This window comes from Balaenoptera musculus, chromosome 10 (assembly GCF_009873245.2).
Source record: "Balaenoptera musculus isolate JJ_BM4_2016_0621 chromosome 10, mBalMus1.pri.v3, whole genome shotgun sequence".
NCBI lineage: Eukaryota > Metazoa > Chordata > Mammalia > Artiodactyla > Balaenopteridae > Balaenoptera > Balaenoptera musculus.
Genome location: NC_045794.1, coordinates 17728612 through 17752660, shown reverse-complemented (window position 1 = coordinate 17752660; position 24049 = coordinate 17728612). Strand labels below are relative to the sequence as shown.

Genomic DNA, 24049 nt, shown 5'->3' with positions numbered 1-24049 from the left:
CTGATTGGGTTGTTTGTTTTTTAGATATTAAGGTATATGTTACTTCTTTTTACTGAATGATAAAATGTTGGTGTGAGTGTAAAATTAGAGCTCAGGACCTTCTGAGAGTCTTTCTTCCATCTTGGAGAAACCCCACATCCCATTCTGTCTAGATAACTGTTCTCTTTCCTCTCCCAGCTAATCAATTTGTGCTTTTAGCATAAATCTTAAAGGACAGTATTCAGGGATATAGGAAATAGAGAACTTTCTCTGATTTCCCTCCAAATCTTATTGCATAAATGACTGTCCTTCTTTGCACATATATCTGAAGGAAGCAGATTCATCCAGATAACATGGATCGATAAACATATATCCCATGGATATATGGTTCCATTATTTCACTTCTGCTGACTCAGGGAGCAGTTCTGAAAAAGGGATTCACTGCTAAAAAGCAAAGAATTGGCAAAATGTGTTCTCATGTCAGGAATAATAGGTTCAAGAGTTATATTAGTCTACTTTGATGGGTCATTAGGAGATGATGTGTTGTTGAGAGTGCTTGTCCTTGAGGCAAAACCCCAGGTGAGAGCCAAGAATTTCAGAAATTCAAAGTAATGAGAGTGGGAATGAGTGAAACAATCAGGAGGTGATCTGATGACACTTTAAAAAACTGTTTACTTGTCCTGTGTATGGTATGACTATATGTACACGTTTATAGCAGAAAATTTGTAGAACACAAATAAACAGAAAGATCACATAAATATTAATCATAATCACTACGACCTAAAGAAAACCATTGTAAGAAATTTGTTTATATCTATTCCAGTCTTCTGTTTATATATACTTCATGAGTAGAAGTGTATGTATACTTTTTTTTTACAAATTGAATCAGTCATACTATTTTATTTATGACTAGTCATACTGTTTACATACTATTTATTTTTATTTAGTATGTCATGAAATATTTTCATTGATCTAAGTTCATCCCACCAAATTTTTATGTAATTAATTATTTGAACAGATAATATATGCATGTGGCACAATATTTTAAAAATTCAAGAAAAGTAAGCTTCCTTTTTACTCCTCTTCTCTCCAGTAGTAACCATTGCTGTTAGGGGAAGCTTTTAGTTGACCAATATATGTCTGATAAATAAGGCTGGAAGTTATTAAAGAGGTCAGTATAGTGCCAGGCACTATACTAAGTCCCTTACACAGATGATCTCATCCTCGCTTTAGTAAGAAAATCAAAACTTAGTTAAGCAATTGGCTTGAGGTTACATAGCTGATAAGTGGCAGATTGGACTTGCCCTCACAAGTGATGAACTTACAACCAAGCACGTGATACCTGGCACATACTGTGAATGAATAAAGTCTCACAGTGTAATTTGGATAATGTGGATCAGCTATCCTTGGGCTTGTTCAATCCTGGAAGAACCAATCTCAGGGTTGCTGAGACTAGACACTGCAAACTTCAAGCTCTATCACAACCCTGTCACCCTGTTCTCACTTCTTGTCAACATGTCCCTCTGTTTGGTTTTATTGGAATTTTTATTTGCAGGACTCACAGGGGTTATGTCAACACAAGCAAGTCATTTTGTGAAGCAGAAAGTCATTTTCGATAATTTGGGCTCCTATTTTTATTATTTTAGTACTTGAATTTTTTGATTAGCCGTTTAACTTTTTTCCCACCACTTGAATGAATGGATAATAAACTATATACTTAAATTTACAGACAAAGATAAGAATCAAATACGTCACTGAATCATGGAAAAGATTTTTAATCTACTTGATCCACATTGATTTATTAATATCAGATAATGAAATATGGTTTTCTCTATCTTGAGTCATTAAAATATTCTTAAGTAGGTAAGGCCACCTGTACAGTAAATGGCTAAAGACCTAATTAAAGATTCTAACCTTTCTAACTCTAAAAAGTTAGAATCTTTCATTAGGTTTTAATACTAAGAAGTAACAAATAAGATTAGTTATAATAAATAGTAAAAAATTAAAATAGTAAAAGTACTAACAAGTAACACACTATTCTATGAGAATTCTGCTCATAATTCTAACGTGAAGGATATTTTGTGTGAATTTCAATTCTGCTGCTATATGGAATAGTAATGTAAACATAATGATTGTAGGCTAAAACTGTAAAGTAAGAGGTTTCAAAACATTCATTTTGTGAATGTCTTTACTCCCTTTAGGAACAATACAGAGTGTAGCTGTGTGTGCAAATAAATTAGCACATACATGTTTATATATATACAAACACATGGGAAAAGATATATATTTATAGCATTTATTGACAGGCTGATCCTGATCATATTTCAGAACCTAATGTCTTTTGCAATTTTCTTCCCATATTTGAACACTTTTACATCCATGGAATTATTTTTTTATCAATTTGATAATATTTGAGGTAATTGTACACATACGACTAAAATTAATTTCTACAACCTCATTAAAATGATGGTCTGATGATCTTGGGTCAGTCAAAATTACATTCTTTGTATGTTATACTCAAAGACATCCTGGCATTTTCATAGGGAAATTTTTAAGAAAAGTAATTAAGGAAAGGGGAACCAAGATCGATGCCTATCATCAAAATTAGATTTGTCAATGTAGAATGAAATAAGTAGAAATAATTTTTCTTAGTGATCTAGAAATGGGAATCAAGAGAAAAAATAATACTTACTTAGGAAATCTAAAGGGATTTAGAGCTTAGAAATACATCCCAGTCAATTCTACGTGTAACGTACAACGGTCTGCAAAATTTATAAGGGGAACTGCTACTTCTGGATCACTTTGGAGGTAATGAAATAAGTACTGGTGACTGTGTGAGTCTAGGAGTTTGGTCAAGAGGACAAGGGCTAAATGTCCGGACTCACGTCATGATCAGCCTGTGAAGATTCCATTATCCCGGGGGGTGCTTACCCAAGCCCCAAACTGGAGGGTTTTACTTGTGATTGTTCTGGATTGTTTGGGTAGATATTGATCGGAGATAGTGTCCTCACTGGACCTTCCCAGAAAGACTGTAAAAGGAGCCAAGAATTCTGCCTTCCATTGGAAATTCTCTGGGAAGGCCATGAGATTTCTTTCTGCTGGTTTATTCCTGTAAGAAGCTACCAAAGCCTGTGATCTACCAGCTCTGAACCTCTGAGTCCCTAACGTGCACCACTCCTAGGATTACAGTTCATTGAGAGAGGGATTCAAAAGTGCCAGAGAACTGAAGGAAGAATGCTCCGAGGCCGATCGCTATCTGTGACATCCCTGGGTGGGCTTCCTCGGTGGGAAGCCAGACTCCCTGTGGAGGATTTACTTCTCTTTGAAGTCGCTTGGGAAGTGACCAATAAAGGTTTGTACTGCCCCTGAGGTGGTTATTTGCCAGATTGCTGAAGAATGTAGATTAGGATTTCACAGAATGCTCTCTAGTAAGAATGACTTGCCAGTGAGTGAGGAAAGTATTCAAACCGAATATGTTTAGATTACGTTTAACCTTGTCTATTTCGACAAGGTTGAAATGAAAGGCAATGAAAACTTAAACTGGTGTATGTGTTGAAGGAAGAGAAAATTGAAAATATTAGTCATGGCCAGACAATGTGCATTTAAATTAAAATTTGAAATCCGTGTTATGACAAAACAGGAATATAGAGTTAATATTTACCTTTCTGGTCTTATGATTTTTCTCAGCAAAGAAAAGCACAATTTTGTACTTTATTTTAGGGAGAACTGTGCCTGATCAGGACCAATTAGAAACTTTAACTCCACACTCCGTTAGCGAGTATATGAAATATTTAACAACATTTCTAATAATTCAAGATTAGCTTGGAATTAAAGTTTTAACTTAGAACCAGTTCAGAAGGCATAATATTGAGCTCCTATTAAGAAGAATGCATGTAATTTTTTCTTCAATACTATATAAACATAGACATTATAAAATAAGAAAGGAAACCAAATTGCCAAAACTAAAACAATTTCCTAATAAGGTATAGTATCACTTATGCTGGATTGGAGATGGCAAGGCAGAGAACTGTGACCTAAATGATTTTTATGATAAAGTTATCTGTAAAATTATTAAAAAACAATTCCTCATGGATTGATATTGTCTAGTTTAAAAGTGTCAAGACTATTACCACTAATACTGAAGGAATATTGGTAAAGAAAAAGGAACCGTTCTGAAGGTTGAGTTCTTCAAGGTCATGAAAAACCAGGCCAAAAGATTGATGGGTAAGGCAGTGATAACTTGTGGAATTTAAAGGATCTGAAATGATAACATGTGATGTGATCTATTACATGTTCATTTTTTTGAAATTTATTTTTCTGTTTTTATTTTTTATGACATGTTTATTGCAGTAGTCTAAAGGATCTGAAATAAACATGAACGTGATACATTACTTCTTCCTTTTAGCTAATCAGAGCCAGCAAAACCTCAAAATCAGAGAAATTGTATTTAGAATCTGATTTTTACCTTATGCTCAGTGTTCAAAGCTCTCATGTGTATGCATTCATAAAATTCATAAAATCATAAAATAAAAATTAAAAACAAATTCTTCCTATTTAGGAATGCATGGAATGAATGTCAGAAAACAAATCACAGTCTTCCTCTTTGTAGTTTAGTGAGGAAGAAGGAAAGGCGACAGAAATCTTAATATGGAAGCGTGAAGTATTATACCTATAGCTGTTCCTAATGTTCTTTTTCCAGTCCAAGGTTTTTAAATATGCCCAAAGCTCCTGGGAACAGAGCCATCTCTACTACATATAAATCCCAGACTGTGACTTGAAATAGAGGTTGTTTTCTACAGAGTAGGCAGGAACTCCAGGATATAGCTCATTGGTGGAAAAAACTGGGGGACACTCTTTTGCACCAAGAATCAGTTCAGAAGACCTCTGTGTGGGTTCTCCTGAGCAGAGCCCCTCTCCTTCCTTCTAGCAAACATTGCTGGGGCATTGTCTCCTGGTGCTGGGCACACACCGGTGAAACTGTTTATCCCACAGATCTTATATCCTGACTACATGCATGCAGCTCTCAGGGCCTAGAACAGTGCCTGGCGCATAGAAAATGCTCAATGGTTTTTTTTTCTTTTGCATGAAGGAATGAATACATTTATTTTTCAACCTCTAAGTTGCCTTCGATACTTATTTTCTTTCATTTCCCATGCAAGAGGAAGGGAATTTTCTTGTCAAGATGGGACCCACAGAGTGATTTACCCAAATTGATATCATTTCCAACATACCTTTAATATTTATCATGGTCATATTTTTAAGAAATTTTTATATAAATGGACAATTATTGTGTCCAGCCCTGACAAGACATTGACACTACAGTTTCTCTGAAAAAATTTACTTTGAACTTTTACTTCCCTGCAGTTCATAGCAGTGATAGGAGGCATCTCTGAGATCATGACTCCAAGTCCTCCACTTCATAGATGAAAAGGATGTCTACAAGGCATTAAATGACCAAGCAAATGGCAGGGTTGGGACTAGTGTTTAGGTCTCCTCCGAGTCCACTTCTCTTTTTTATTACCACACAAGCATTAAAGATTAAAATGTCCAGTTTCTAAGGAAGTGCCCTATAGGCGAACGGACACAGGACTTTAGTCAAAACAGTCAGGGTTTTCTAAGACTTAGAAAAAAAATCTCTTAAACTGCCTGAATATCAGTTTCTTCATGATAAAATGAATGTAGTATGCTCCAGCCATCTTACAATGTTTTGTGGACACAAGAAAATGTATTCATATCCAAGAAGACAAAAGATTTCTTAGGGGAAAAAAAACTCCTTACTGCCAGAATTTTGCCCATGAACAATGGAACTGTGTAAAATATAACAAACAAGAGAGTCATAGTTAAATTATTGGGTGTTCATTCTCAGATGTCAAAATAACCTTTTCTACTTGTTCACATTAACCTTGAAATTTATTGCTCTTATTCAATAAAGATTCATCAAGTGTCTATTGGGTATCAGACACTGGAAAACAAGGGGCTTAGAATTTAACAATACAGAATTAATTCCTAATCTTCCAGAATTTACGAACTTGTAGGAAGATGGACATTGAACATGCAATTGTAGTCAAATGTAATGAGTGTAAGAATGAGAACAAGGTGCTCTAGGACTATAAAGGCAGACCTCATTTTATTGTTTCGCTTTATTGTACTTAGCCAATGTTGCATTTTTTTTTACAAATTGAAGGTTTGTGGCACCCCTGCATCAAACTTCGTGTCTCTGTGTCACAGTCTAATAATCCTCACAATATATCAAACTTTTTCATTATTGATGTATTTGTTATGGTGATCTGTGATCAGTGATCTTTGATGTTACTACTGCAAAAAGATTATGACTCGCTGAAGGCTCAGATGATGGGGAGCCTTTTTTAGCCATTATGTATTTTTAAATTAAGGTATGTACATTATTTTTTTAGGCAAATGCTATTGCATGCTTAATAGATTGTGGTATAGTGTAAACATAACTTTTATAAGCACTGGGAAACCAAAAAATTCATGATTCTCTTTATTGCAATACTTGCTTTATTGGGATGGTCTGGAGCACAGCCTACAATTATCTCTGAGGTCTGCCTGTAATTTGGTGAGGGGGCGGGGAGCTTTTTACCTAGTTGGAGGCTTGGGAAGAACCTTTGACGAAAAGACATTTGAGCTGACACCTGAAGGATGAATAGCTGTTGGGTAGAGATGAGGAGGCGGTGATAAAGAGGGGACATGTTCTATGCGTGGGAACTGTACATGCCAAGGTGCAGAGGTGAGGAAGTATACTCTGTTCAATGATCTGAGGGAAGTTCAGAGGCGGAAAAGGAGTGGAGCATGAGAGGAGACAAGAGAGACCAGCAAGGGCTGGACTGTGGAGTGTATGGTGAGTTAATAGCCTTAAGGAGTTACATTTCCAATCCACAAAGGATGGGAAGCCACTGAAGTTCTACATAATGGAAAGTGTTAAGGAGTCAGATGTGGTTTCTTTTATTTTTTTATTTTTAATTTTTTTTACTGAATGAAAAATTCTTTAAATCCTATAGTGCTTTACAGTTTGCAACTTTCACACACATGATTTCATATAATCCCATAATAACTTTTTCCCCCTACCCCTACATTGCTCCTCCTCCCTTCCGTCTCCCCACTGGTAACCACTAATTTGTCCTCTATGTCTGTGAGTCTGCTTCTTTTTGGTTTTATTCACTAGTTTGTTGTATTTTTTAGATTCCACACATAAGTGATATCACACAGTATTTGTCTTTCTCTCTCTGACGAATTTCACTTAACATAATGCCTTCCAAGTCCGTCCATGTTGCTGCAAATGGCAAAATTTCATTCTTTTTTCATGGTTGAGTAGCATTCCATTGTATATATACACCACAAAAAGCACTATTACTAGTTGCGGGACAGGCTAGCAGGAAAGTAACTGTGCCATGGTCTAGGATGGAGAGTTTTGCCCCAATATTGGAAATAAGCTTTACTTTCAACTTCTTTGCTACAATCATTTCTTCTATGCAAACTTGCCCAAATCATTGTAGATTGTGGACCAATGACCATGTTGAGGATATTTAGGGTCATTAAAAAGAGTTTAATGAATGTTGTCAAAAATAATGTATGCTACTCTAATAAACGTGAACACTTCTGAAATTTAGTCACTAAATGGATGCTTCCCTCTAAAAGTTGACTAAAAACAATTTGTTTTAGCACCAAGCCAGTGTCAACTGAAAAAAAGATTGCACAACCTGAAAGTTGAGAACTGCGTTTTATTCAGCAGACTTTCTGAGGACCATAGCCTCTCAGTTCACTCTGAGGGACTGTTCCAAAGAGGTAAGGCAAGAGCCAGGATATATAGCAATTTTTGCTGAAAAAAAAAAAAAAATGAACATGTAGTCAGATATCAAAAGGTTACTGCTAATTACAAAGACAGACATCTCAAGTTAATGACTTTAAGTATTTTCTATGTTTGGAAAGATGCAAGAGTCTGGGCTCATTGAAATCATTCCTTTGATACGCTTCTTAACTATCTAGGGCCAGTATCCTATTTTTCTCCATCTTGAATTCCCCTCAGGGTGTACCATCAGGGCAGCTGCAGTGGCTGATGCCTTTATGCACAAAACATCCTTTGTTTACTGAAATGGCAGGTGACATTCTTTGTCCACACCAGCTTATTGCCTGACAGAATATTTCTCCCTGCTCCCTCCTCAAACTGGACACCATAGTTCTGGGTTACATGGTACAAAAGGCACACGGAATAATTCAGAAAACTACAGTCGAAAAGATGTGGTAGAAACTGATTACGATCAAGTCCACTACTGCAATCTGAGGCAGGAGTTCTAAAGGTGGGGACCCTGATGAAAGTGAACTTCCAGGAGTTTGCAAACCTTCTAAAATTGTATGTGAAAATTGTGTGCTCATACGTGTACGTGCTTTGTCAGAGAAAAGGACTGAATGATTTCACCAGATTTCCAAAGACCCCTATGATTTTTTTTTTTTAATTTAAAGTTACGTTTGTGACTCACATTTTTTTTTTTTTTTTTTTTTTTTTTATTTCTGGCTGTGTTGGGTCTTCGTTTCTGTGCGAGGGCTTTCTCTAGTTGCTGCAAGCGGGGGCCACTCTTCATCGCGGTGCGCGGGCCTCTCACTATCGTGGCCTCTCATGTTGCGGAGCACAGGCTCTAGACGCGCAGGCTCAGTAGTTGTGGCTCACGGGCCTAGTTGCTCCGCGGCATGTGGGATCTTCCCAGACCAGGGCTCGAACCCGTGTCCCCTTCATTGGCAGGCAGATTCTCAACCACTGCGCCACCAGGGAAGCCCCAAACTCCTATGATTGATGTGAGAACCACTGCTCTAAAGTTCCCTTAACCTTGGGTTCCTTTTTATTAACCCAGAATGTTTAGAGCCAAAAAAAAAAAGCGATTTCCCCTAAGTGCTGTTTTCCAAATGGCCTTTCTCTAGAGCAGAGTAGAAAGGATTCCACCCTCCCCAAGACTTAAAGATGCTTATCTTTGCGTGATACAGCTCGCTTTCTCCCTCCGCCCCTCCCACCACCATTTTCAAAGACTCATCAGTATGTTGTTCCATAGAGTTACAATCGGCCGTCCGTATCCACGGTTCCACACCTGCGGATTCAACCAACTCTGGATCAAAAATAGTCAAAATAAAATTCCAGAAAGCTCCAAAAAAGCAAACCTTGAATTTACCACGTACCAGCAAATTATTTACACCCCCATTTACATTGTGTTAGGTGTTATAAGTAACCTAGAGATGATTTAAAGTATATAGGAGGATATGCATAGGTTATATGCAAATACTATGCCATTTTATATAAGGGACTTGAGCATCCTTGGGTTTTGGTATCCACAGTAGTGGTTGGGGAGTGGCGTCCCAAAACCAACATGCTGTGGGTACCAAGGGACAACTATACTTACAATCCTGCTATCTAAAGCTTGTGGGCTCTGGAGTCAGACTGCCTGGATTGTAATCCCAACTCCATCATTACCTTTGTAATATTGGATCCATCTCATAGCCTCTCTGTGTCTCAGTTTCCCTGTCTAAAAATAAAGATAATAATAGCATCTTCCTTAATAGTGTTGTGAAAACTAAAAGAAATACCAACTGTAAATCACTTAGAACTGTGCTTAGCATCTATTAACACTCTGTTATCTTATTATTATTTCTTATAAAGTTTATTCATACAATGGGGACATTGAATCATTCATTTTCACACTAGCTCTCACTTTGAGCAATTGCATGTTTCTATTTTTAAATGCAAAAGAAGAAAGAGAAAGAAAATACATGGATCAAAGTTACTACAATCATGGGCAACGCTGTAGTTAGAGGTTGGGGTTTCTTTGCCTGGTGTGGATATGCAGTGGCCATGTCATGTCAAAAGCATCCCGGACCACACCACATGAAACACACAGTCTCTGTAAGAACCATGCTTGTCACACACATACCTTCAAGATGAGCACCGGTCTCTCCACTTCCCTTTCATCCAGATTGCCATGACTAAGCCCTTCCTGTATAAAATATTCAGAGCTGCCGTTGTGGATGTAATCAGGGTGGGGCGTGCTTGTGGGCATGCTCTTAGTGTATCATCTCCCACTGCCCTGGACTGCGGCTGCTTTGATTTGAACCACACACCCAGCTGACTGCTAGGCACACAAACATTTGGTGGCCATCGTCACCAGTAGCATTTAATCTCTTTCCTACCAAGACCTGCTGCCTCAGAGAACGATGTCCAACTGTGTAATGACTATCCCTGCTTCTTTAACTATGTCTTGGGACAGGAGGGTCAGATTAGTAGCTATGCACACTGAAATCATAGACTTCTAAATTCTCTGACTTTCAACCATTGAAGAATAGTGAAGAGTCTCTCTCTATATATACTTATATTTATATATTATAACATATATCTCCTTTTCCTGGCTGGTGCTCACCTTCCATACTGCCTTGGAATTCTGCTTTTAACAATATCAGCAGTGTTTCTAGATAAAAACTTGAGGTTTTAGCTACTTCATTGACATATATGCTATGATAGCTCATCTTTTCTTTCTGATGAAAGGCTTGATACTTTGCCCTCACACTAAAGACAGCTTCCGTGTTGTTTCAGGAAAGTATAGATCAATAAAAGACAAAGTACATGTTTGAAAGTGAAGGGTAAGTCCAAATTCAATGACCTACACTGTGGTAAAACAATAATTCATTAAAAAATATGTGTTGGTGAACCTTTGGTTTGTACTCCAGATTTGAAAATAGGAATGACCCTATTTCTCAGCTATCATACTCATCTTTAATGAGCGTGCCGAGAGAGGAGTTTGGGGTATAAGGTGGTAAATAGAGTGAAAATTAAGGAAAGTCTTTGGCATATAAATCTGGGAAAGACAGAGAGGGCCTGAAATGGAGCTTGAACATGTGAAATAGCAGTAAGAGGACCTCCCCACAGAAAGACTGTACGGGGAGAAGCCTGGGGGTGGGTGGGGAAAGATTTATTTACAATCAAGCCTCAACCAATATGGGATGAAATTTTTAAAAATTTTATGTTTTTATTCCTGATAGACTAAAAAAACATAGCCATAGTATTTGTAAACACTCTAAGGCTATTTGGGGACTATTTATCTCAAGGTTGAAGGCCTCAAATGGGAAAAAGAAGCAGCAAATTAATTGTGTTTATCTTTGCATTTCAATTCTCAAATCTAACCATTTATTTATTTTGAAATAAAAAATTTCTCTTCTCCCTGACATCCTTTAGCAAATAAAAATGTGTTTGCATTAACCCGAGTGTATTTCAATTTGCAACACATAATCTAACAAACAAGGATGTTCGAAGGTCTCTGGGCAAGGTACACAGCTGCAAATAAAAGAGAGTTTTCAAGACTAGAAATGTGAATTAGACATTTAATAAGTGTATGCCATCAGAACCTGATAACATAGTCCCCTGGATAATATAAAGATGAAGGAAAATAGTCTACAAAGAGGAGGAATTATTTGGAGATTTTCCATTTTTATTGACAGTGGGCTTGAATAAAGCTTATATAAATATATATACTTTTAAATATGTTGCTAAGATGTGACTCCAAGACTTTAGAGAAAAGTTCTTCTTTTTAGTTGCTCTTGCAAACTATTTCTCTAATGTTTTTTCCTCAACAAGTGGTTTTGACGGTTCCTAAATTTTTCTGGAATTTGGGGAAATATTTAGGCATCCTTGATGTTGGCATCAGTTTATGTAGACTCAGATTCGTGGTTGAATGGTTAAGTGAATCCTGTCTGCTCTGGTCCAGTCTGAAAGGCTCTGCTTGCAGGTTTGCAGAGCCTCTTCCTGGTCCCACGTTGTCCTCATCAGCCACCTGAGCTGAGACTGATAGTGTCCTTATTATCAGAGCCTGCTCAAGTGACAGTTTAAATTTCTCTTAGGTATGGTCAAAAAGTTTTTTCTTAAAGATCAAGTTTCTAAGGACAATAAATATATGTAGGCTTATATGAAAATTACATGTAATATTTACATTTTGGGAGTTACATTAGCTCTTTTCTTTTATAAATTAATGAACCCGGTTGTATCATGTAATAGTATTAACATTTGCCTTTTGTGTCTCACCTCTCAAAAGGCAATTTACCCAAATGTGTATTTTGAGTGATTCAGACTTTTAAAAAAATTTGCAAATGGCAATTCTACCTTTTGGCTCTCAGTTATGACTATCGGTAAGATTTATTATTTAAGGTCTAATTTATTGAAATAAGAAATTTAAGAGATGCAGTAGCTATCAGACTCTACATCCTGAAGAATTGAAATACCTTATGAAAAACCATGATGAAAAATAAGACTTTTTCTTCTTAATATACAAGTAACAAAGTTGTTCTTGGAAGTGGGGTTGATGATTGGTGCCAGAATCTGTACTGGCTTGGGAATTTTATACAGGATTTCTTGAGTCGTTCCTTTGCCTGTGGTTCATGGACAAAGTATCGCTCAAGACATTGATTCAGATTGTTTTCATATTCTCATACGAGGTGATTGCTTTGAGCTGGCACGGGAAGTATCCTGTCCAGTTTACTGAAGGTCTTTTTCCCTTTGGTCCTCTCTATTCCTCCTACCTGTTTACTGAACCCCTCCTTTTGAATGCCTAGGACTCTTTGCTTGCACCCTCTGCTCCCAAAATAGAGCCTTGGCTCTGACTGTTCTCTCTGCCTAAAACATTCTTCCCCATGATATCCACTTGCCTGATTTCCTTACCCTTTTAAATACTTACTCCAAATATCACCTTTTCAATGAGGCCTAATTTTTAATACTGCTGCTCCAACCTGCCCTTCCTCCCCAAGTGATGTACTGTTTTAGCCCCCTTGAACAGGTGAGCTAATGGAGCCTTAGACAGGTTACGTGAGTTAACTAGTTCAACTTAAGTTGGTTACAATTTTTCACCACCATAATTCTTTAATAAATATCCTTATACACACATCTTCTTATTTTTCCCCCAGGACAGTTTTCCAGATGTAAACATGCTGGGTGCATATTTTCCAAGAGTATACATATTTTTTGGCTTCGTGTTTTAATAGTGGTGGCAGCAATGCCAGCGAGGCAAAATGAAATACCATATGAAAATTTGTATTTGTGTCATTGGTTTTGACATGAGGATTGGGCCAAGCATCCCCCCTCAAAATCCATCAGCTGCTTCTCCTTGTCAAAAGGTACTTGCTTGGAGGCTCCCTTGGTGGCGCAGTGGTTGAGAATCTGCCTGCCAATGCAGGGGACATGGGTTCGAGCCCTGGTCTGGGAAGATCCCACATGCCACGGAGCAACTGGGCCCGTGAGCCACAACTACTGAGCCTGCGCGTCTGGAGCCCGTGAGCCACAACTACTGAGCCTGCGCGTCTGGAGCCTGTGCTCCGCAACAAGAGAGGCCGCGATAGTGAGAGGCCCGCGCACTGCGATGAAGAGTGGCCCCCGCTTGCCACAACTAGAGAAAGCCCTCGCACAGAAATGAAGACCCAACACAGCCAAAAATAAATAAATAAATAAATTTATTAAAAAAGAAAAAAGGTACTTGCTTGGTTCCTAGAAGGGAAGAGGCTCTTTATCCTGGGAGACTTATAATTTGAGCAGTGGCTGTTACTTGGTCATATTTTATCCCCTTGGACCACTGTTGGAGAAGGGGTAAAAGGTGATTAATGCTGCTGAGGGCATGTGTCATGACAATAGCCATTTGTCTCACCTTTGACACTTCCATGCAGATAGAGGTTTAAGCCAAGCACTGCTTTATTCCGATTGTCTCTTCAGGTTTCCTTGAAATATTTGTACTTCTCTGCTGCTGCCAACCTGCTGCTTTCTGACAAGCACCCAGCATGAAATTGAACAAAATAGTTAACTCTTTGATAGTGTCCCTTAAAAATTTTTCTTTTAGAAAGTTAAATAAACCCTTGCGCTTGATGGATCCCAAATGCTAACTTAAAAATGAGTACTAACCCAATATTGTATATCAACTATACTTCAATAAAAAAATGTTGGCTTAAGTAACATAGAAAAAAATGAAGATTCATGTCCATCCCTTCATCACTTAAAATGAACTACTAACCTGAGTGATAATGGGACGTTTTCTTTTTAACAGTTGGTGGCATCTACACTGTGATTCAGACAAAGGCCAAAATGACAGCAGATGAGTGGGGAGACAATTACTTTCTGCTTGGTCCATATTTTGAGCATAATATGAAGGCTCAGGTGGAACAATGTGAACCTGTAAATGATGCTGTGAGAAGAGCAGTGGATGCGATGAACAAACATGGCTGCCAGGTAAAGGATACTGTCCGACACTTCATTAATCAGCCTCAGTAAACTGTTGTGGGAAAACACCACGATTTACATGAACTCACAAGAAAAGGCCACTCGTCTTCTTAGGGGAAAGGAGTTGGTTTAGAGAAAGATGATGAACTTGATTTTAAATGGGTTACATCTGAGGCACTTTGTGAAAACCATAATATATCCATCTAGAAGTATACTAGGTTTGGAACTCAGCAGAGGGTATAGAATAGAGATGTTTGGGGAAAAGTGATTTGTGTCTAAATTGTAGTTGACATTATGGGTGTTGATAACATTATTCAGTAGAAGATTATAGACTAAGAGCAAAAGTTTTGAGCCAAATCTGGGGCAATGTGAACGTGTTAGAGTATCTGCACAAAAAGAAGTCAGAGACTGCAAAAGTAGAAGTCCAGCTGGTGATCAGAACCAAGGATGTCCAAGTGCTAATCCTCAGAACCTGTGAATGTGTTACCTTATAAAGCAGAAGGACTTCGTAGTTGTGACTATGTTAAGGTTCTTGAGATGGGAAGATTATCCTGGATTATCTGGGTGGGTCCAATATAATTACAGGGGTCCTTATAAGAAGGAGGCAGTAGAATTAGAATCAGAGATGAGATGTGACAATGGAAGCAGAAATTGGAGTGATGAGAGCTTTGAGATGGAGGAAGGAAGGGGCCACGAGCCAAGGAATGCAGGTGGCCTCTAGAAGCTGGGAAAGGCTAGAGAACAGATTCTCCCCTTAGGGACTGCAAGTGAAATGCAACTCTGCTGACATGTCGGTTTTAACCCAGAAGACCCATTTCAGAGGACTTGCTCCCAAATCTGTCAGAGAACAGATTTGCATTGTTTTAAGCTACTAGGAAGGCAGTAATTTGTTGCCATCACAACAGGAATAGAGATGTCAAGACAAGGAAGGAGAGAGTTTCAAGTATAGAGGAGGGACTGAATCAACAAAAGATTGAACCAGAGTCAGCTTGGTTTAGCAATATTCAGGCCATTTGTGGTCAGCTTGCTAACTACAGCTTCAGGGGGAAAAAGGAGGGTTAAATCAGATTGCAGCAGCTTGAGGAGTGAATGAGTGGTGAGATAAAGGATAGAGAAGTGTGGCTATGAGATTTTTCTATGAAGAGGAAAGATCATTAAGTTGTTTCAGAGTGACATGGTTTTGAGAGTTGGTATTTTCTTAAATATGAGTGAGCATATTTATATAACAAAAGGAAATATCTAGGGGGAGTGCAGAGAGAAGCTGAAAGTTCAGAAGGAATGGATGATTGAAGAGAGTAAGATCACTGAGGACAGGAGAGGAAACAAGATCCAAAGCACTACTAAAAGGATGGCTCTTCACTCCTCTCACTCATACTGGAAACAAAGGATGAATGCAAACAGAGATAAGCTGATGAAGAATTCAGGATGGTCTCACTCAGTGTTTCTGATGATCTTAAGAGCTAAAGGTCATCTTCTGAGAGTCAGGAGGCAAGTGTTAAGATGAGAGAATATGACAAAAAACGTTCAGAAAGTGTTCAAGGAATAGGGAAAAGAATTTCTGGACATTTTTAAGGTAGCATCGTGACTTTTTAATGGCACAAATATACACGACTGTGACTTCCTCCAGCAGCTAGAGTGAAAGTGAAGGAAGTAAAATAGTTGGAGATTTGGTGTTGTTTAATTTCAGCATCTGTGCAACGGGACAAGGTGGCACAGATCTTTGAGGTAACCGTATGATTGACTGAATTAATTGTTGAGTTGATGAATTGTTAGGTCTGAAATGGATAGGAAAGGAAAGATGAAAGGAGAAAGATGGGGATGATGTAGGAGAAAATGGGAGGTTCCAGAAACTGGAGGTCTTGAAGGGAGGCATACACTGGGAGAAATATAGTGAGAGAAGTGGAAGTATGGTGGTTGTGGTCAAGGGATACAATGCTAAGGTTGAACATTTCAGAGGAGGAGCAGTTTGGATTTTGACAAGGACAAGATTGCCATGAAGTTCTTTGAAGTCAGTAACGTCCAAGAGCTATGATGTAAGTGTGTAGGATACAATCCTGGATTTTAATGTTGCCCAGAATAAGGTAGAAAAGTAACCAAGAGATTTGTAGAACAAGGAAAGTAACATATTTGCATAATGAAAATCTCAGAGATGTCTTTATATACAAATAAAGAATAAGGTTTTAAAAGTTTCAGTGTAATTTAAAAAATCCTAACTTTTCTTCCTACTCACCCCAGGAATATAGTTTCTGGGGGTGAAAAAATGAGAAGTTCTTACTGACATGTCCATGTGAGTGGTGATGTCTAGGAGATATATACAAGGTTTAAGGTGCAGAATATTTAGTTTAAAAGGGAACTTGAGGTCCCAGAGGGCACCATGGAAACATATCACTGTGAGAGTAACATCGAGAATTAGGAGAGTAGGGAAGGTTGCATGTTGTACTGTTGGGATGAAATGAGTGAGATGTTAGAAGGGGTTCGCATTTGAAGCACTTGCGAAAGAAGAGGGAGGTGAAAGCCATGGTGGAACTAACTGATCTCAAGATTCTAAATGGATTTCTGATGTAAGGATGTTTCCATGTCAGGGCCGAGAATGCACTGCAAGTCAAGACAAGCTAGCTTACATTCTCTGTTCAGCACTTCACTGTGCCTTAGCTCACTGTATCATATGTCACATATTAGGCAGCCAGTAGCTATTTGTTAAATGAATACATAAATCAATGAGTGTCCCAAAGAGAAAACTATTGAAAGGTTGTTTGGGGCTCAGGAAAACTCAATATGAAAGAGTGCCATGATAAATACTGAATTACAGTGGAAGTGACTGACGCATTATGAGGGTCTTTCAATGTTGACTGAGGCATGGATGGGAGAGAGACATCACCATACATTCCTGAGTCCCAAGCAAGGGAATGAAGATCAAATGGGCTTTCACGCTCTGTAAAATTCAGCCTTGGGTGAAGTCATAATGTCAATGTAAGCAGTGTAGACACATTCAGTTTACTAGAGAGGTCTGGATACCCAATGAGAGAAGCTCTTAGCTTCTGCCAACTTCAAAAAGGGTTTGAAGTGATTTATGGAATTGCCTTGCATGTAATAGGAGAATAAACATAAAATAAAGAACATGAGTAAATTACTATAGAAAAATAGAGACCACAGGGGAAGTTAAAACTTGGATATACAAGTGACTAAATAATTACAATCAGAAAAAATTTGAAATAGCTACCGCATTCAAACTTGCACAAGGTAAAACATTCAGGAATAAAAGAATCAATTTGATGAATGTAATAGAATTAGACCTTGAGCTGCTAGATTAAAGAGAAAATGCATCTTGGGCAAGACATTTAGTTACCACCTCTGACAGCAACCATATTGGGAAACACTTGGTGTCACATTTTCTTTGATAGGAGGAATAAGGGAAATTATACACATTTGTCTAGAGAAACAGCTTTTTTTCTGGCAGGAAATATTGTAAGTCCTGTTGCATAAAGGAAAATAAGTGACATGGTAGACATATCCAACTCCAGGCTGTTAAAGATACAGATCACTTCACCTTATGACTCTATCATAAAAACATAGACCATAATATTAAATCCTAAAACCATGAGCTTAAGGTCACAGGAGGATAATGAGGGACAGAAGAACAGAGATTACATGATCTAAATACTTCATTTTAAAATGAGCAAATTTAATGAAGAGCAGGAACTTGGAGATTCTAGATGAATGGGTACCAGTCCATTCCCTCTTCGGGCGCACACATCAGATGCTCCGTGTTATCACTATGGTTCCCTATATGGCTTCTGTAATCTGCTTTTGAGTTCTAAATACAGTTTATAGCTTCTAAACCCAAATACATTGTTCTCCCTTGCGTTGCCTAGTATTACTCCATGGCTGTGTGTTCTTTATATGGCAGGTGTACTTTGGAAGATGGCTGATAGAAGGGAGTCCTTACGTGGTGCTCTTTGACATAGGCTATTCGGCTTGGAACCTGGACACGTGGAAAGGTGACCTCTGGGAAGCATGCAATGTTGGTATCCCTCATCACGACCAGGAAGCCAATGAAATGCTGATATTTGGATCATTAACTGCCTGGTTCTTGAAAGAGGTACTGTTTACTGTAGAGTCGTACAACAGAGGAGAAGCACAGTTGCTCTCTGTGCCCAGCAACAATCCTCTAAACTTTAAGCCAATTTTGAGATGATGCCATTATTAATTGTCCTAGAACATTTCAAAGGAATCTGAGAAAACATTCAACCTTCCCGTAACTAAATACCAGCTTTTGGAACAGGGTGATAATAATGCTTTTTTTTTTTTTTGGCTGCATTGGGTCTTCGTTGCTGCACACGGGCTTTCTCTAGTTGCGGCGAGTGGAGGCCACTCTTCGCTGCAGTGCGCAGGCCTCTCATTGCGGTGGCTTCTCTTAATGCAGCGCACGGGCTCCAGGTGCGCAGGCCTCAATAGGTGTGGCATGCAGGCTCAGCAGTTGTGGCTCACGGGCTCCAGAGCGCAGGCTCAGTAGTTGTGGGGCACAGGCTTAGTTGCTCCACGGCACGTGGGATCCTCCCAGACCAGGGCTTGAACCAGTACCCCCTGCATTGGCAGGCGGACTCCCAACCACTGTGCCACCAGGGAAGTCCCAATAATGCTTATTAATATTTACATCATGTCAGGTTCAACTAGAATGATGTGGATAAAACACCCAATTATATTCACTGTTACATAGATAATATTCAACATATATGCAAGAAAAAACAGTATACATCATGCACTATGTACTTGAGTTCTAGCATCATGGGAGCAGAAAATGGCCTGAAATATTTGATTTTGTTTATGTGTGAGTGCTTGTGTGACTTCAGTGGCTCTCAGATCTTTTAATCATTTGCTAAAGGCTGAAGTGATCTCAGCAGTTGCTAAGGAGCCCACAACAGTGAAATAGTCCATAGATGTAAAAATAAACCAAGAGCATTGGAAAGCAGTCCTTGTTAAATGAGCCAAGACTGTACTCAATTCCTGAAAGCGTGGCAGTAGGATTTCTTCATATTCCTTTCATTACCTCAAGATAATTATGCCTCACTTAAAAATCGGAGAATGAAGAGCATCCCTAGCAAAGTGGGACTGTGGTCTAAGGACAAATCACAGAACTGTATGTTGGGAGTGTGTCCCCTTGACCAGTATAACTTCTTTCTGATGAAGTCAGTCCAACAGCCATAAAGGGCTGCTTTGAGGTGAAAGGGAAGTGAAGGGGTGGTCCTATTGCTTTGTCTTGGTGACACCATAGGAGAAGAAGAGCGAGGGTGCTGACAGGATCTGGCCTAATGACAGATAGATGCAGGCTTGTTTAGCATCAGTCGCTGAAACCAACTCTTCCTCTGCAAGCTGCCCCAGGGCTGAGGCCAGCCTCCACGAGCACCCACACATGGGTGCATGTCAAGCCTTCCAGGTGATTCTGATGTACCCTAGGTATGAGAACCGCTGTCTTAGGTTAACTCTCTAGACTTCCCAATTCTCTGGGCAGGCTTCTTGAGCACAGGTGTTTTTCATTATCAATGCTACTCCCCCACTAGGGAAACAGTCATTAAGGGGAGTGGAATGTAAATATTAATTTTTTGAAAGGGTGAAACAAAGTAACTTTTTAAATTGAAATGCAGTTGATTTAAATATTGTGTTAGTTTCAGGTGTACAGCTAAGTGATTCAGTTATATATATATATTTTTTCCATTATAGGTTATTATAAGATCCTAATATAGTTCCCTGTGCTATACAGTAAATCCTTATTGTTTATCTATTTTATATATGGTAGTGTGTATCTGTTAATTCCATATTCCTAATTTATCCCTCCTTCCAACCCTTTGGTAACCATAAATTTGTTTTCTATGTCTGTGAGTCTGTTTCTGCTTTGTAAATAAATTCACTTGTATTATTTTTCAGATTCCACATGTAAGTGATATCATATAATATTTGTCTTTCTCTCTTTGACTTACTTACTTAGTATGATATTCTCTAGGTCCATCCATGTTGCTGCAAATGGAAATATTTCATTCTTTTTTATAGCTGAGTAACATTCCATTGTATACGTATACCACATCTTCTTTATCCATTCCTCTGCTGATGGACGTTTAGGTTGCTTCCATGTCTTGGCTACTGTAAATAGTGCTGCAATGAACATTGGGGTGCGTGTATCTTTTTGAATTATGGTTTTCTCTGGATATATGCCCAGGAGTGGGATTGCTGGATCATATGGTAGCTATATTTTTAGTGAAACAAAGTAACTTTAAGGTTAAGAAACTGGTGCCCTGCCTAGTGTTAGAATTAGACCTGGGTCCTCAGTGTGTTATTAAGTTTCTTTGATTCTAAGCAAGTTATTAATCTCTTTCCCTAATTCCAAATTCTTAAAATAATAATATATCATTTAAAATGTTTTTGGCTTCAAGGAACAGAAAGTACAAATGAGACTGACTTAAAACATGAAGTCATTTATTGTTTATTAAAAAGAAGCTTGTAAGTGGGTGGCCCCACCTGATTCAGCAGCTCAGTGAATCTTCAAGGATAATATTGCTATTATTCATTCATCCATTTAATGAATATTTATTGAGTGCCTACTGTGCATTTATTCAGGAGTCCCCTCTGTGGATACAAAAATAAATTTGATCCATATTGAAAGAGAGGATTATTCCATAAACATATAGGGGCTTTATGAACATGCAACTAAGTTCTATAAAACCATTATATTTGCTAAATCTGCCTGCTTTATCTTTAGATCCCTTTAAATTGTGCTAAAATTTACAGGCATGATAACTTTCCTTATGCTGTGGGCCATGAGCAAGATCAAACTACACCACCAACTTTTCTAAAAGCTTCTTTTCTGGTGTAGGTGACAGATCATGCCGATGGGAAACACGTCATTGTCCAATTCCATGAATGGCAGGCTGGGACTGGACTGATTCTTTCTCGAGCTCGGAAACTTCCGATCGCTACAGTCTTTACCACTCACGCCACACTGCTTGGGAGGTATCTCTGTGCAGCAAACATCGATTTCTACAACCATCTTGATAAGGTAACTAGTCCTTCCACCTTCCCCCCTCACCACCTTTCTTTCCGGTCCTTGAAGCTGAAGGATGGGAAGTATTGACCTTCGTCTTTCATCTGTCATCCAGATGGCAGAAATGCCCTTTCAACCAATCAATATTCATGACAAAGCCTCCCCTGAGGTGACTGAGAGCTCATATAGTTTAACTTTGTTCAGAGTGCAGTAGAGTGTAGCAGGGAGAGGCCAGATGGCTGTCCACTTTGGAGCAATAGACCCAAGATCCAAAGGGATCTGGTGGGAGTCAGACACTGCGGCTGTGAGGTCGGGCTGCTGTCTACTCTGAAGCTTGGGAAATGCTGTGAGGACCTTGGATCTGCATGCAGATCTGAGTGGCAGGTGCATGGCAGGGAATCTAGCCATCAACTTGTACTATGAGCCTTACTTCCTCCACCCTTCAAGTGAGCAAAGGTCAGATTTCTGCTGTGACTCTGCAATGAGTTATAGGTGGAGCTTTATGGGGGTCTAGTAAAACAGAGTTATCAAAGACAGGGATGTGGGGCTTCCTTGGTGGCGCCGTGGTTAAGAATCCACCTGCCAATGCAGGGGACATGGGTTTGAGCCCTGGTCCGGGACGATCCCACATGCCGCGGAGCAGCTAAGCCCGTGAGCCACAACTACTGAGCCTGCGCTCTAGAGCCCGTGAGCCACAACTACTGAGCCTGCGTGCTACAACTTCTGAAGCCCGCTGGCCTAGAGCCCGTGCTCCGCAACAAGAGAAGCCACCACAATGAGAAGCCCGCACACCGCAACGAAGAGTAGCCCCTGCTCGCCGCAACTAGAGAAAGCCTGTGCGCAGCAACGAAGACCCAACACAGCCAAAAATAAATAAACAAATTAATTTTTAAAAAATTTTTAAAAAGAAAATAAAAGAATAAAATAAAACAAAATGAATTCGGAGAGTATTAAGATGAAATTAGTACAAGATAATGAAAAAAAGATGAATGAAAGGATCTACGAGTAAGAAATATATCTCTGAAAAAAAGAAAAAACAGGAATATGGATCTTTGGTGACTAAACAGTTGGTTTTGCTTATCTTAGAAGACTGCCTTAGTCTATCACCCAGAGTCATTCAGTTTTGACTTCTTTCTTCTATTTTCCATCCGTTCAATCAGATTAATAAAAGTATGTTTCTCATATCATCCTGTCAGTAATAGTGATCAAGCATCTGAGTACCATAAAGTCAGGAGTTTTGCAGATTTGGTATGTATGCTGCCAATTAAATCAATTTAGCATTTCAGGGTTCTGTTTCACTATCAGGAACATTAGGAAGTTGGAAAGTTGATTTCTAAAGACTCCCCCAGTTTAAAAAAGTTCTAGAATTCTATGAAACAGAATGCATGCTTGTGTGAGTGTGTGTATGTTTGTGTGTGTTTGTAACATATGAATAATACTCAGATAACGAGAGCAGAAAATTATACTACCATCTCGGAGACTTTTTTTTTTTTTTAATTTATTTATTTATGGCTGTGTTGGGTCTTCTTTTCTGCGCGAGGGCTTTCTCCAGCTGTGGCAAGCGGGGGCCACCCTTCATCACGGTGCACGAGCCTCTCACCATCGCGGCCTCTCCCGTTGCGGAGCACAGGCTCCAGACGCGCAGGCTCAGCAATTGTGGCTCACGGGCCCAGCTGCTCCGCGGCATGTGGGATCCTCCCAGACCAGGGCACGAACCCGTGTCCCCTGCATTGGCAGGCAGACTCTCAACCACTGCGCCACCAGGGAAGCCCTCGGAGACATTTTGAGAGCAGGAAAGTTCTTTCAGACAAACTTTAACATTTGCAAAGCAATGAATGGTCCTAAGGAGAGCTTGCCTGTAAAAAGGTCAGCTGAACCTGAAGGTCAAATTGTAAACATTAGATGTATATTTAAAATAAAGTCACCAAGGAATTCAAAAAGTCAGGAGATCAGGGAGATTTCCTAATGGTAGACTAATAAGGGCAAACCAGTGATCTGTGATAAACTCAGCCACTGTGTTTCCTGGAGAAGACCAGACTTTGATTTTTGTGAAAGAGAAAATATTACAGAGGCGTATCAAATATTTCAGGCATATCAAATATTTCACAGTGGAATACTTAAAAGCATTGTATGAAACAATTAATAAAAACAACTAATAATATTCATCAGATTTTATTCATCGTTTTTAAGGAACAAAACCATTATAATATATAGTTATATATTATAACTTTATCTGCTCAATAAAAGGTCAGTGTTTATAGCACACTATCTTCAAATATGATTATGTATCTCCCTAGCTTAAACCCCTCACTTGTTGAAATATGGAAGCTTAGTCAGACCCCAGCCCATCTCTCTAGTAAAAAGTCCTGCTCAGCAGAGTAACTAGTAAATAAATAACAAGTAATTAAGAACTAGGTTTTAAGTTAAAAACTCATAATCATTATTCACAGGAAAGGCCCCCATATCCATTTCTACAGCAGACCTTCCAACGCTCACAGTAGGTTTAGAAATTCAGTGAAACAGCAAAACACCAAATTATATATATGAAAAGTTTTCAAAAGTTCAACATAAGAAATGAGTCATAAATTAGTCTTTGGTACAGGATCCACAGTCAGTGTCAGTGAGCTCTGACTCAGGCAAGTAGACATCGGGGGGAAATGAGAACAAGGATAAAAGCATTTAACTTTTATAAAAGCAGAAAGATTAGAACTATTTTACTCAAAGACATGAACTGAAAACGTTTTTGGTTAATAGCCGATTCATAAGGGCCTTGATGTTTGTTTATGTTTTGG

General features: G+C 38.8%; 1 protein-coding gene across 2 annotated transcripts in view; it reads left to right on the top strand.

Moving 5' to 3' along the window:
- Positions 1-2862: 2862 nt before the first annotated feature.
- GYS2 (glycogen synthase 2) overlaps positions 2863-24049 on the top strand; it is a 58885-nt gene continuing 37698 nt past the window's right edge. The window contains exons 1-4 of one of the 2 annotated variants that reach the window (XM_036865545.1): positions 2863-3331; positions 14052-14233; positions 18132-18323; positions 21090-21272. In XM_036865545.1, coding sequence (XP_036721440.1) covers positions 3214-3331; positions 14052-14233; positions 18132-18323; positions 21090-21272 — 675 coding nt within the window. In that variant the 5' untranslated portion in view covers positions 2863-3213. The remainder of the gene's footprint in view (positions 3332-14051; positions 14234-18131; positions 18324-21089; positions 21273-24049) is intronic. The other variant, XM_036865546.1, reaches the window with a different exon arrangement.